General features: G+C 42.4%; 1 protein-coding gene across 4 annotated transcripts in view; it reads right to left on the reverse strand.

Moving 5' to 3' along the window:
- Positions 1 to 14,803, reverse strand: part of SPEG (striated muscle enriched protein kinase) — a 140,322-nt gene that overhangs the window by 68,085 nt on the left and 57,434 nt on the right. For 3 of the 4 annotated variants that reach the window (XM_081944106.1, XM_081944105.1, XM_081944107.1), the window contains 4 exons: positions 13,951 to 14,125; positions 6,987 to 8,353; positions 5,486 to 5,629; positions 4,178 to 4,360 (listed from right to left, as the gene is read on the reverse strand). In XM_081944106.1, coding sequence (XP_081800232.1) covers positions 4,178 to 4,360; positions 5,486 to 5,629; positions 6,987 to 8,353; positions 13,951 to 14,125 — 1,869 coding nt within the window. Of the gene's footprint in view, positions 1 to 4,177; positions 4,361 to 5,485; positions 5,630 to 6,986; positions 8,354 to 13,782; positions 14,126 to 14,803 lie in introns of all 4 variants that reach the window. The other variant, XM_081944104.1, reaches the window with a different exon arrangement.

Consider the following 14,803-nt stretch of genomic DNA (forward strand, 5'->3'; position numbering starts at 1 on the left):
CTGAGAATTACGGTATCTGTCTGCCTTATTTTATCTTATGATTTAATTTAACTGTATGTTAGGATTTATGATGATTGTATTTTATGATTATGACCACGACATATCAATTGTTGCTTGTATGTATCCAGAGGCAAATTACTTGTGTGTCCAATCACACTTGGCCAATGAAAAATTATATTTTAAAGAATTATATTACTAAAACGTGGAAACACGGACAAAGCAAAGGAGGGACTATTCATCTGCCTGGACTCTTTTTTGAAGTAACTAGAGTAATAATGTTCCCATAACAAAACAGGAATTCATCATATCAAGGATGATTACTTGCTTATAACATCTTTTATGATTAATCAGAAAGGGCAAACCACACATTGTCTTATTATATAAAAAGTAAAATTATACGCCTCCATAATTCTCTATTTTACTATGTGAGATACAACTATATTGTCAACTCTTCCCTTGTTAATTTCCCTACTTGACTATTACCAGAGAATGGTAATGGAGAGAAAGTCAGGAAGACAGCCACAGTATAATATAACAATTCCTCTTAACACAAACATTGGCCTGAAGAGCCTAAGCTAGATTGGCTTTGTTGCTTTTACTTTGTCCCTTTTCTAGGATATTAGACGCCAGGTGTTTTGCCTCTATTCAAGCCCAATGGCAATATTTCCTTTTCTTTGTTCTGAACTATTCCACTGGGTTTTAGGATGCAGTTAGGTATGCTGTAAGAAAAGTGCCCACCTTCAAGCATCCCCACAGGCCATTGTGCTACCACAAAAAACATTACCTCAACAAGACTACTTTCATTTCTACTAAAAGGAATATAGTGGTTGACGTGAAGCAGAACAACAAACTCAGAAACATTATACGATATGCAATCCTCCCAAGGCCTGGATATTTCATAGCTGAGATGCTCGCACGTTGAAATGCTACCCCAACTGGAAAAGTAATCCAACCCACATATGTACAAAAATCGTATTTCAGAGGAAAAGTTAATGCTAAACAGCCTCTCCTAAATATACCAGCATTTCACAAACAGGTAGGATTTTTTTTTTTGCTAGAATATGGCAGTACATTTAAACATGTAATTTCCTCCATGTTGATCCTTAAGTGATTATTCTAACATTTCCTAGTAAGACCTTTGTGTGAAGTGATAAAGACCTTATGCGGATTTCATCCACATCACTTCAAATTTATCATTTAAAAAAAACATCCAGACTCTCATCCAATTACTGACAGGACAGAGTGCTAGTTAACAATCAGGCAGTCTCCTCAACAGGTCAAGCTTCCTCAGCCTGACTTAATTTAATCAGCAGCTGTGAGGACTACCAAGTATTGGGAGAAAGACCAATGTCCTAAATTCCCCCAAGCAATGTATTCAGGGAAGTGCACAATACTATTGTCCATTTTTACACATCACTTCAGATTTCCCACCAGCAGAGTTGACTCACACTCAGTAGCCAACTGCAGCCAACTTCAAGGACATGGCAATAAGTAGTTTTTTAAAAGATCTTTTTATCGCGCCTTTATTATTTTTTATGAATAACTCATTGTGGCAAACATACTTAGTGCTTCTTTATCCTCCTGTTTTTTCCCACAACAACATTATAAAATGTTGGGCTCAAAGACAGTGACTGGCCCAAGGTCATCCATCTGGCTTTCAGGCTAAGGCAGTACCAGAACTCACTGTCTCCTGGTTTCTAGGCCAGCACCTTAATCATTACACCAAACTGATTTTATTTTTTAATGTATACAAAATAAATCAGATATCAGCTTACGTAAAGTATAGGAATCAAATATGTGTATATGTCTGGAGAGAGCGAGAGGTGTCAGAGACAGGGTTTACAATTTAAAGCATAAATTCTGTCTTTTTCCCTGCCTTTTTTATTGTATTTTAGCTGCTCTTTTCTCAACCCAGGCGGCCAACATCCACAACAGTCTCTTATCTAGCCATAGTTCAGGCCTTGTTGGTGTCAGTCCTTATGCATGGGTATAAAATGAGAAACAACTTCTACTGTAAATCTGATGTGGCTAAAACATCGTGTGAGAACATCATCCTTTCAAGAGCTACCTGTATGAGTTAATCAACAAAATCTAATACGATAAAATTACGATTTGGCATAAAGCAGCAGACATTTAGAACAAATGCATAAAAATATGTAATTCTCTGAATTATAGAACTTTCACTCTGCAAGAAGCAACATAAGCATTGTCAACAACACCTTCTGGTAAAATATTTTGAAAGATACTACAGCCAACGCTTTCAGAGGCTCTCATTATTCATGGCTGGGTGGTGGAAGGAATTATAGCCAAACCGTATCAGCAAAGAAAAAGATATCAGCCAAGAATAGGGCACTCCAATCTTGGATACTAACATTATCTGTTCATGCTGGCACCAGTATTTTTGGCGTGTTGTCCCTGAAAAGGGCCAAGGTGACATTAATAGTATGGACAATAAAAGCTTGTACTGCACTGGTAGGACAGAGGGGGATAGTTCTGATCCAGAACTTGATGGGAGAATTCAGTGTAATGGATACAGTTGGAGGCATCAAACCAGGAGAAAGCAGAGTATCGTGATACTCCGTGGCAATACTATCCAATGCTGCCCTATAAAACCAATAGGGAATTATTTAAAACAAAATATTATTTATAGGGACAGAGGAACAAGGAGCAATGTACTGATTCTACCTAAGATCCAAAACTATATGACTTCTTCTCAACTCTTTTATTAAAACTGACTAGAAATCAGAGCATTTTCCTCAGAGGAGGATTACCCCCTTGCAACCTGGAGAAGCTGTGCTGTTTATTTCCTCCCTCCCCGACTCATTACCACAAGGTAAAAATATTAGGCTGCAAATCTCTCACAATTTGATGTACTCCAGCAGCAGGTGAAGATAATCAGTTCACAAAGCATACTAAACGCTAAACTTCAGATAAAGAAGAAACCACGATGCAACTAATATGCCTTGCTCACAAAAAGGATATTTTGGCTTAACATAACAGCCATGTTTAAACAGCAATATACTAAAGTAACAGATTATGAGTCAAAACCCTATAGCCTACTGTAACTATGTTGTATTCTGGATAGAATATACTGCCGTATTATTGAAGGCTTTGGTAATCCACTACGGTTGTTTTTTGCTTATAGGAGATGCGTTTCGCTATCACACATTACTCATTTTCCCCTTCATCCAGATGAACACAAAGGTGTACTGAAAACAAAACAGACTTTCCTTCGGTCCTTCCCGCGATTTCCTAAATCCACTTTCGGTGAATAAATTCCAACTCCAATTTAAGCTCATGACTGCAACGCTGTGCAAACATACCTGAAGTTAAACGCCATTTAACCCAGCGGGCCTTGCTTTTGCGCAAAAGAGCACAGGATTGCGCTGCGGCAAGAGAATCGAAAAGAGACGGCGCGTCCCTCCTGCGCCTGCCCTGCCCGCAGCAAGCGGACTCTCGCAGACATCGCCGGCTGTGCGCTCGCTTTGAATTGAATCCCCGCTACGAGCTGAAGCCCCGGCTCTCTTTATAGGCGATCTCCTCCACGAGGGGAGAAACGGATCCGGCTAACAGGGTGGAGGAGAGACGCCAGAGCCGGGCCAGCCGTCAGCGCGCAACCCCTTCCCTTCGCTCTTCAGCCGAAGGCGGCGTCCGATCTTCAGGCAACCAGCCCAGCCCCGCCGGTCCCCTCTCTCACATTTCAGACCAATCCATGGAGGGGCTGAGTTGCATCCTTTCACAAAGTTTACTCGCACGTGTCCAGAAACCGCAACTCTCCGCCCCGGACTGTAGAATTGGCGGGCCAGGAGCGATAAAGACGCGAAGGCCGAAGAGGCAGCGATTCCCCCGCCCCTCCCGATCCCTCCACCTCTGCTCCGTTGGAGCCGGTCGTCTCTTCCTTCCCTCTTCCGAGCCTGCTGGCAGTTCGTCAGACAGGCTGGCCTAAACCGAGCCTTGTAGGGTAAAGGCAGCCTCATGCTTCGTTATTCAGCAGGAGCAGAAATGCTGGCCTAAGCGCCCCCATCCAGGACACTGAGAAAACAAGCCTGACGCTGCTTCTCACATGCTGATGTGGGAATATGAACCTCTTAACTCCTCTGGCCTTAAGGCACTGGCCTGGCTGCAGCCTCCAGGGCAGTCTGGCTGCTCTGGCACCTTCCCCCCTCTCTGCCCTTACCTGGCCGCACGGTTAAGATGGCGCTGCAGCAGGTCTCAGCCACCTCGTTGGTTGCACAGACGGTATAGAGGCCGGCATCAGTCATGCGGGCACTCCTAACCAGCAGAGTGTGGCGTTCGCCCTCTGCTTTGATGGGACGAGTGGTGCTGCTCCGAAAGGGGACGCCATCTTTTCGCCAAGACACTGCAGAAAAGACCCATAGTGAGCAGAGATGTGATATAAGTGAAATCTAAGGATTATTCTGCATTTGTCAAACAGTATTAATTGCCTAAGGAATTGTAGGTTATGAAATCGCACATCGTTCTGCCTTCTCTGTATTTCATCAAGAGACAGCCTATATGTTTATCTATATATCTTTTTCCTAGAACAGGGGTCAGCAGCTAGCAGCTCTGGAGCCGCATGTGGCTCTTTCATCCCTCTGCTGCAGCTCCCTATCGCTCAAAATATGTGTCACAACCGCCAATGTGTGACACCCGCCAACACGCAATTTATTAAGCTTTTCGACCCCCGGTAGGTTTTGGGTCTCCCGGTGTTTTTTTTAATGTAGGAAATGGATCCAAATGGCTCTAGAACATTTCCGTGTCTTCGTGAAGGTAGTGTCAACAGAACATACAGTATAATTTTTATTGAGGGCGTAGATTTAGTGGAGGACTGTGGAAAGCTGAAATTGATTGAGGCAAGTGGAAAAGTAGGAATGATCAAAACATGAAACAGGTTCATGGAATATAAAACATGTTTTTAATCCATTTTTCGTAAGTTGATTATGTTCCTCAACCCAACATCTGCAATTCACTGCTGAATTTAATTTTAATAGCTATCGACAACTGCAGCTTATTGCTGCCAGATAAGTAACCCTTACACAGGTTTGGGTATACACCTCTCTCAGCAAATTACTTTTTATAAGGATAATGCTCTTTTGAAATAATAATTGTAATACATTTTCATTTTGAGGAAAAGCTAAGCATTCCAGAAGTGAAACCCAACAGACAAAGTCTAGTATTTTCCATATGTAAGGTGAAGCAGTATGGGATATATCTTGGAAATAGCTCAGAAATATAGGTAAAATAAAATCAGAAAAGCGAAGAACTTGGTCAGATCACCTTGAGCTGTGTTCTTGAGCAGGATCTTTATCAATGCAAATGGGACAATATTATGTATATAAAAATCACAATTGAATTAATAGAGTATTACTTATACCTGTGGAAACAGACAACTTGGCAAGGGACAATCAGAGATCTAGGAGTAGATACTCCTCCAGCCTCCACAGATTCATAATTTGCTCTTGCGTGTGGTACCCTATGCATTTACCTTGTGGAGAAGGGTTGCCCGTGACGATGCATTTGAACAGCACCTCAGTCCCAGCTATGACGACTGCATCATGGATTGGGATTTCAAAGATGGGAGCCTCCAGGGGATCTTCACCAGCTGAGATGTAGGAATCATCAGAAGATTCTGTACAAGATGATGGAGAAACAGTGGTTACTAGAAGATCTGCAAGGAGGAGGGCTAGGAGTCCAAAGACAGATTTTGCACTCCCCTTGCATGAGAAATGTGTGAAGCTATAGCATCTTTTCACAATAAGGAAGATAAGGGACTGCTTCCAAAAATAATATCCTGAGGGAATCCTTACTTTGGCTGGCATAGATGCTCAAAGCCCTTAATCTTCTTCACTATGTCTCCTGTTTTTGAATCATAATTCTTGATAGGATGCTACCCTGCTGTAATCACTAAGTCCCCAAAAGCAATAAAGTTGGCTTATCACATTCTAAGTTACATATCACTTTTTAATTAGGCGGAAGGGCATACAAATCATTTTCAGTGATATATATTAATGTATAAAATAGAGTGGAAGGCCAAGAAAATGATTCAGTCTAGAAATATAAAATTACTGATCTATAATATTGTTACCGTATTTCTTGAAGCCAATTCTCCTGATTTGGACAATATGCTTGGCTATTGCTTCACAGTGGCAACCACCTCTATACTGTACAGCAGTGGTCCCCAACCTTTGCAGCTTGGTGGCCTGGCTGCGGGGAGAGAGGACAACTGGGCTACCAGAGCGGCGGTCTGGCATGCAGGTGCATGCAGTCCTTGTGCAAGTGGTAGGCCAGTGCACATGTGCATGTGTGCCTGCCAGTCCGGCACTCAGGCAAGTTGAGCTGCTCAGCCATTCATGTGGCCCAATTTCTATTAGACTATGACCCAATAGTGGGCCACAGCCCAGGGTTTGGTACCCCTGTTGTACAATCCTCCCCCGTCCCCGCTTTTGCTTCCAGTCCTCCACACAATTGTGTTCTGATTCAGAGCTCTTTAGTCCTCTTACAATTTGGAGCAGTGTTCAACAATTTCTACTGTTTTCCTAAATCTGAATTATAATTAGCAATAACAGTGAATAACTAAAAGAACGTAGCATGATGCAAACTTTCTCACCTTCACTCACACAAGATAATCAAGAACCTTAGCAGCAAAACACTCTTTTTTAAAACAAACAGCTGAAGTGCAGTTGGACTCAAGCTTAACATAGGCAGCTAAAAACAAGGGAATAATGTTTAAGGATGCAAATCTATATAAAGAACCCAAAGAGGTGGACAGATGGGAAAATGAAAAAATGAGGAAGAGAAGAGATGAGAACAAGTGTGTCCTCAGCGTTTACTAATTATTTTCGCAAGTGCATCCGTGGAGCTTAGGATGCAATAAACTCAGGGCCTCTTTATGTTGTATGGGATGATGAACCATAGGAAAACTATTTCTGCATGACTTTGTCAGGTTGTTTCCCAACAGACCCACAAAACTTACTCTTATTCCCTACCTGGTTCTGGTGATATTTGTCGGGACCGTCGGCCTTTGCCTCTGCTCCGCGTACTCTTCCCTTCTTGAGGTTGCAGCATATTGTCCTTTTTTTCTACCACTTTCCCAATCTTTCTGTCGAATTCTCTACTTGTACCATGGATCCCTGTCTTGCTTCTGTCTGGGCCAGTTTCTGTCTTGGCCCAGGGTAGAGAATGTCCATCCTGTCCTGATTCCCGTTTCCGGCCATGTGAGGCTTCGCTTAGACCCTTCGATTCATAGCTGACTTTTGCTGCATTCAGAGGGCCTTTATCCATGTTTTCCTGGCTATTTAAATCTGATACCTGCAGCAAGTTTTTCTGTCCCTCTGGAGCAGCACGGGAGAGGGGACACTGCTCCACTTTGTGCCGGAGATCTTGGCCATTCAGTTCCGGTTCCTTTTGACCTCTGTTCTGTTCTCCCGTCTCCTCAGTCATGGCTGCATTCCTTGACAAAATCTTTTGGGTTTTTTTGGGCTCATCCCTGGGTCCCACTAATCCCACACTGGACAGAACCAGTTGCTGTACACCATGTGCATTTTCTGTAGCTGGGAAAGCTTTCGTTGGTTTACGTTTCCGTGGTGGTGGAACCTTGGGGAGAGATGAGTCAATGGAGGTAATTGCAGCGGGTGACTTGAACAATTCTTGGGATCGCCGCAGCTGCTGTTGAGACACGGTGCGTTTGATGCGCCCCAATTCTGCAGTGAATTTTTGTTCCAAGTCATGCACATGACTGGAGAAACGGCCACGCTCATCCAAAGAGGCTGCTTTCTGATGGAAGATACGACGCCGAGAAAATACGTCTCCGAGTTCTGAACGAGTATCGTCTTGAAGGTCTTCATGAGAGCCAGCTGAGAGGAAGGGACTGGCATCTTCAAAACCAGCCTGGTCAAAAGAACGTGACTTGCGTAAGGGTTGCCATGTGTGGCCTACAAAAGGATTATCATTCTGCTCCACACTTTTCCTCCGCTCTTCAAAAAATTTGAGCTTGTCAACAATCTTGGAGCCTGACCTTGGCAGTTTGGGAGATGGGCGAAGGACGGACACACGGCTGGAAGCCTCGCTCAGTGGTGTCTGGGGCCGCGACTCTCCTGTGCCAACCTGAGAGTAGCCAGATGATTTGGGGTGCTTCAATTTCTCATCAAGTTCCTCAGATGCCGTGTCTTGGAATTCATTGGGCATCAAGAGTTTTCTGCGAGGAACCACAAGTAGTGTGGTACCATGGCTGGTTCCAGGTGGCTGGACTGGGCATTGCCCTGCTCGAGGGGTTACTGGGCGTTGGGGAATATCTGTGTTGGTTTTGCTGCTGCTGTTGGCATCATCCCTTCGATATCCACCATGGGGGAGGTTGCTGCAGTTGGAAAATAAGATAAGGTAAAGTTTGCTAAGGGAGGAGATCCTGCAGAAATCAAGGGAAGTGAGCAAAAAGGATCAGATAACTTATAGGAACAATGAACTGTGATCATGAGGATCAGGCCTTGCAATGACATCGGAGTTCAAATTACCTAGAAAGAGAAAAAGGGCAAGGAAATTGTCATTTCGTTGAGAAGAAAAACAGCTGTGACTGTATCTTACCTGAATACATTAGCTTGAACTGAAATCTTAGTTCTTTGAGAGTTTGTTTTTTACAGCATCAATGTGGCTTTGGAGTAATTTAAATATTAAATTTTTGCAGTGCTTCAGATTCAATTCTGTAAAGCTGATTTGGTGCACAGGAAGAAGTGAATCCAGCACCTGTCTGCAACTCTTTAAAAGAACTCTCTTTTCCTGACTTTTGTGATTCCATAAAAGAATGCAATCGATTTAACAAATTGCAGGCAGTTGTTATGCCTGTACCCATACCCACATCTTTTTGGAAATGACTAACTAGCACTGCACAGGCCTAATAAGTATGTATAAAAAGGGACACACTTATCTGACTTCTTCTATATCATGTAGTTTAGCCAGCTATGTGAGTCTCCGAGGTCTATTCCTTCCATATTTAACATCCTTTAAATTGTATGAAATGTTGATAGGTTTTGTTTCCTAACCAAGTCTTTGTTTCCCTTTGAGCAATATAATTCTATGATTAATCCAGGGAGATTCCATCTGTCAATCTTATTTGCTAAATGCAATGCATCCAGTTAGTACCCATGTTTGAATATATATATATATATATATATATATATATATATATATATATATATATATATATATATATATATATATATATATATATATATATATATTTGTGTTACAACACAATTGTGTTGTTTTCAACACAAATATAAAAATACAACACACACACACACACACACACACACACACACACACACACACACACACACATATATATATATATATATATATATATATATATATATATATATATATATATATATATATATTCGTAGATTTTCACGGGTGTAGGTATGCTGGTTTTGTTGTATTCGGGTCTTTTCCCGTGTAAGGTTGAGATTGTCTTTGCAACGTTTTGGCTTAAGCCCACGCTTGAAGATGGCAGGCACGTACGTAAGTAAATCAGTTCAGTGGTGATATATCAAATTATTGGGGGTAGGGCTGAGTTGAGTTTTCTGGAAAGAGGGGAAATCCCTTGCATGGCCAGAAAGTAAACAGAAGGGAGGAGAATACATAGCTGCATCCTTTTCAAACATGGTTTTTCCTACAGACACAGTTAATTCAATGGTACGTCCAAAAAGACATTCATTCCAATGTCATTTTAAGCTGTTCCAAGAAATGTGGCTACATTCAGATATGCACACAAGAGACACACAAACAAGGACAATGGTTTGTGTGTATGTGATATTATAGGCTTTGTTTCACTTTGTTACTGCAGGCAGGCACTGTTGATGATAAGCACAAGGAAAAGGTGGGAAAAGCAACCTTAAGAAGGAAGAAGTGGCAAATAAAGGAATCTTTAAGCAACACTTGTTCTTCTAGAATCTAGATACATAACATAGTTCTTAGTTCTACTCACAATTAGACTCTATGTTTTCACTGCTTTTCAATTCATCAGCTTTACTGTCATTTTCAGAACCCACCAAATCTCGTTTTTCATTTTTAAGGCAAATAGCTGGCTGCTTAGTTTTAAAAAAAAATTATAACAGAGCAATGATGAATAGAATCTGTGGGCTGCGCATGCTAATAGCTCAGAAGTTAGAAGGAATCTTGAGAGGAAGAAATTTGGCCATCTTAGCCAAAACCCTTGATTTTGCTTCCTTGCCTTGCTACTTTTCTGACGTCATATAGAAAGGGTTTACCTATTTTATGTATTTGTACCTTACCTTTATTATCTTTACAAATAACTCAGGATGGCAGACATATCCAATACACCTTCCTCCTTCTATTTCCCTCCAAAACAATGGCCCTGTGAGGTGGGTTGGGTTGAGAGAGGGACTGGTCCAAAGTCACCCAGCTGGCTTTCATGGATAAGGTGGGACTTTGAATGGTCACTAAACAAACCGTTGTAAACCGAGGGCTACCCATATAACTCCTTCCATTCACCTCCATTAAGCCAGAACAGAAGAAGGTTCTTGGGTGAGAAGCGAAATGTCTTGAGGGTAAAACCAAGAAAGTCCATTTGCCTTTTGAAAAAGCACTTTTGGTGCAATGTACATAGGAGGCTGGCCTGCCGTGATAGTCATAATTTGGGGAACAAAAGTCTTCCTAAATAGGAACTCCTTGGGTAGCGAATGCCATCTCTTCTCCTAGTTGTGTAACATTCCAGTTTACGTCTTTCAAGGAAATGTTTCTTTATGCTTGATTTGAATATTTCATCCTATCACACAGGGAGAATAATCCATGTGAACTGTGGGAGACATTATGTGGCTCATTTGATGCCAGCTGCAAAGCACAGGGAATTTGCTGCAAGCTATCAAGAGCCCAGGCAGCTGGTCACCCTTAGAAAAACAGGATTAGCCTTCTCCTGGTACTTCAGAAATATTTGTTTGTCCATTCCTGTATTTGCCGGGCAGAGTAGCTGCATGCTGAAAGCCCAAAAAAGTTCATATCTCTCCACAATGCAATGGGAAAAGTGTGTGTGTGTTTTCTTACAAAGTTCTCTGCCCTTCCTCTCCCATATCAACCTCTCTATTGAAGTGCGATTTTGCCAGATATAAACTACAAAATCTATAAACATAGATTTATAATTCCCTTTATTTGCAGTGTCTTGGATATATGCTCAAAATCAGATGGAGTGTAAGGCTGATGAATTCTATAAAATGATTTGATCATGGATGAGAGGGCTAACCCTGTTACTAAAACCTGGTTAAGCATGTGGGGTGGATGCGGGGATGCTTGCAAGACTGTATTCATGTCTCCTGTAGACTACCCTGGTTTAAAAGTATCTCTAGGAGATGAAATAATACATGAGATATGTAGAACATTGCTGGTGGAAAACGAAGAGCGAATGCACTCCAACATAGGAGAGAGTATTTATTAGGAATTATTTTGTGGCAATAAGAGCAACAAAGAGGCCTTACTTCCCTTATTGCATCCACAGGTAGCCATCTAAGGGCCCTGTTGCAAGTGATCAGGTCCTTTGTAGAAAGGGGCCAGGAGGACCTCTTTGGGACTGTTGTGAGAATTATTCTAAGCAGCTGTTGGATAAAGTCACTTGGCTTTTGCTTTGAGTTGGACTCAAGCTGGGGGATCCTATGGGAATGACTTAGGCTCGTCTTTGCTTAGTTATCTGGGCAGAATATCAGCCAGTTGGTCCCGAAGAAGTAGATGGGAGCCTGGTAATTCTGACCTCTGCCCCCTGTGTCCTGAACTAATGACCCTCCAGGTTGATCAAGGCCTCCTGAAAGACGACATGAGACTGGGTCCAAGTGGTGTTTAATGTCACTTTGAGGATAGGAGGGGGGAGGGGTATGTGTATTCTGCCTATTTGAAAAAGATGGTGATTCAACTCCTCGAGATGTCAGCTTTGAACCCAATTGCATTGGACAACCTTTATTCAGTCTCTCATTGTCTCTTTTTAAGGTTATTGAGAAGCTTCTTTTTTATTTTCATGCAGGATCCAACCTGGGTCATTCACTGCAGAGGTGGATTTCTACCGGTTCGCACCGGTTCAGGTGAACCGGTAGTGGTAATTTGGCCTGGGTCGCAGAACCAGCAGCGATTCAGGCTGGCCACGCCTTCGAACCGGTTCCCCAGTCTCCACTGCCATTGCCGGCATGCTTTTTATTAGTTTTTCATGGTCTTCACAACAATTGTCAACAATTGACAATGAACTGCGCACACGCGTGCAACAAAGTGAACCAGTACCAATGCCAGTAGGAACCCACCCCTGATTCACTGGGACCAGAGGTTTAATTCTCCAAATTTTCAGACTCGTGCTGGAGCCCATCTTCTTTATTTCATGTTTTTTAATAATTGTATATCTATTATTGTATATTTCAGGATGGCCACAAAGGATTATGTCAGATAATACGGGAAGCCATATAAAAATGTTCTAATGAAATAAATAAAATCTGAGTCTGAATGACCAAGAACTGGGAAAGATCAGTGACAGATGTTATCCAAAGCATCAGTGCTAATGCTATGCAATTCCAGAATCGTGACTACTATATTTCAAACATTTTAATATTAAATAAGAGAAATGCATAGCAAATGATATCTCTTTTTGTTTCTTTTTCTATTTGTAGTGTTTTATTTCCCAACAAATATAATTTGATTTCATGCCTGATTTTGGTTGGGAATTCTGACTTATCCTACATTGTATTTTCCTGGTAAAGTAATTTGGTGACTTCTGAAGTTTTGGACTTCCATAGACCTCAGCCAATATGTCCCATGATCTCAAATCATAATATTTGCAATTCAAAATACTTCCTGGGTCCCAATCTGCTATCCTTAATCCAGATATTTTAGGGAAAGCAGAGGAAAACACAAAATGAAGCTTTAATCCTGATGAAATGTGTAGTTTTCTCTGATCTGATATCCATTTTCTATAGATATTGACAAGTTGAAAACCTGAAAATAATAAGTGCCTAGTGGTAGCAGATCTGCAGCTAAACACCCCTTGAGTGAGAATTCACTTATTTCTTTTTCTTGCATTATCCTCTCTAAATTAACTTATGATCAACCCAATTTAAACATAAATTCCACTGAAATGTGGGATATTTAAACTTAATTTTCATATGACCTACAAGTAACATATGTGCCCTTAATATGGGCTAGGATACAAATTTGTGCCTATTATCAGGCATTTCAAGATTAAAGCAGTTTACCACGCTTGGATTCAAACCAGAATATAGCACCACAGTTTTATAGATATCTCTAATAAATATAGTCTTTGGATGTTTTTTTTTCTTTTCAGACTGGAAGTTTGATGATAATAATAATATGATAATAATGCAGGAACTAAACTACAAAAGCAAAGGAAGAGAGCCAGGGTGGGATTGCTAGGGGAGATGACAGGCTTGGGTGGGTGGGTAGGGATGGTAATATCTACCTGTGTAATTTTATTTTTTGGTCCCACAGCTACAATCTTTAAGAGTGATAGTAGGATTGTAGGGGTAAAGAAAGAGACTGCAACAAAGGAGGCAGTAGCGGAATACATGATATCAGAGTATGGGAGGCCTCAATGGATTGAGAGTGCAGTCAGGGCTGTGAAAGAAAGGTGCTATGAAGTGGGGCGGGTGGGATTGGGGTTAGGATGAAGGGGCTCAGGAGGGATTTAGTGGTGCATAATTGGGGATTATGACTGGGGATTAGGGAAAATGATGGTCCCAGCACAATGGCCCCTGCACCCCACTCCATGGCCCCGTGGCTACTTACACGTGCAGGGAGAGGACACGGCCCCGGTACAGGCTGAAGGCACTGCCGTAGGGGTCGCTCCCCAGAGACAGGCTGTCCTCGGTCCCCGGGGCCACACCAATCAGCTCCGCCCGTGATGCCCGTACCAGCGGCTCCACCCCCAGGTGCCGGGCCTCGGCAGGTGCTTGCCTTGGAATGCTGGGGTGTAGGTAAGGTCCTCTTGCTGGGGGCCCAGCCTCTGGATCCTTTTCCAGTACTGTGGTCTGGCTCTCTGACCAGCTGGCCTGCTCATCTGGGTGGCACAGACCTGGCGCCGAGGTCGGCGTTGTCTTCATGGAGGCATCCACCAGAGTGTCCGACTCCCCTGCCAGAAAGACAATCAAGACCTGATCAAAGGGGGCGGGAACTGCCTTTCCTCTGAGGAACAATGCAGCTTTGGGCTAGAATTGGGAAGCCTCGAGAGTCATGGATGGAGGGCCGGAACTGGGACTGCCTTGCACTGATTGACAGGACTGCAAGAATTAGGAAATGAGTGCTTGTTTTCCCCAGAAGAACTTGTAATGTTTCATGATTTCACACTGGTTGCTTTGTTCAGAATACATATTATTTTCCAGCGGAAAGCAGCGCCGGTGCAAAGCTAAGCCCCTGGCATTAAAATAAGTATTATTTTAATGATTGAGAAACACTGATCTCAAAACAGGTGAGAAGAGCATGAAAGTATCTCAGGAAACAAAGTGCTGAGAACAACAGAGTAACAGCTGCGCTGAAGGTTGGCTAGAGATCAGAAGGGAGGAAGCTCATGCAGAGGACCCAAGACATTCCAAACACCTCTGCATTTCATCCCCACATTAATGGGTGTAAAGCAAAGTTCCCCAACCTTTCCAGCTTCGCCAACTGGCATATGGTTCAGTTCCAAGCGGGGAGAAAAACACTGGAAACATGGAGGCTGATTGGAAAGATAGTTTATTGATGAACAGGACCACAGGGGTTTGAGGTCCTGGTGTAGTTGGAGCACATGGAGTGGAGAATAAGAGTTATTTAT

Source organism: Natrix helvetica, assembly GCF_964273705.1.
Source record: "Natrix helvetica genome assembly, chromosome: 1".
NCBI lineage: Eukaryota > Metazoa > Chordata > Lepidosauria > Squamata > Natricidae > Natrix > Natrix helvetica.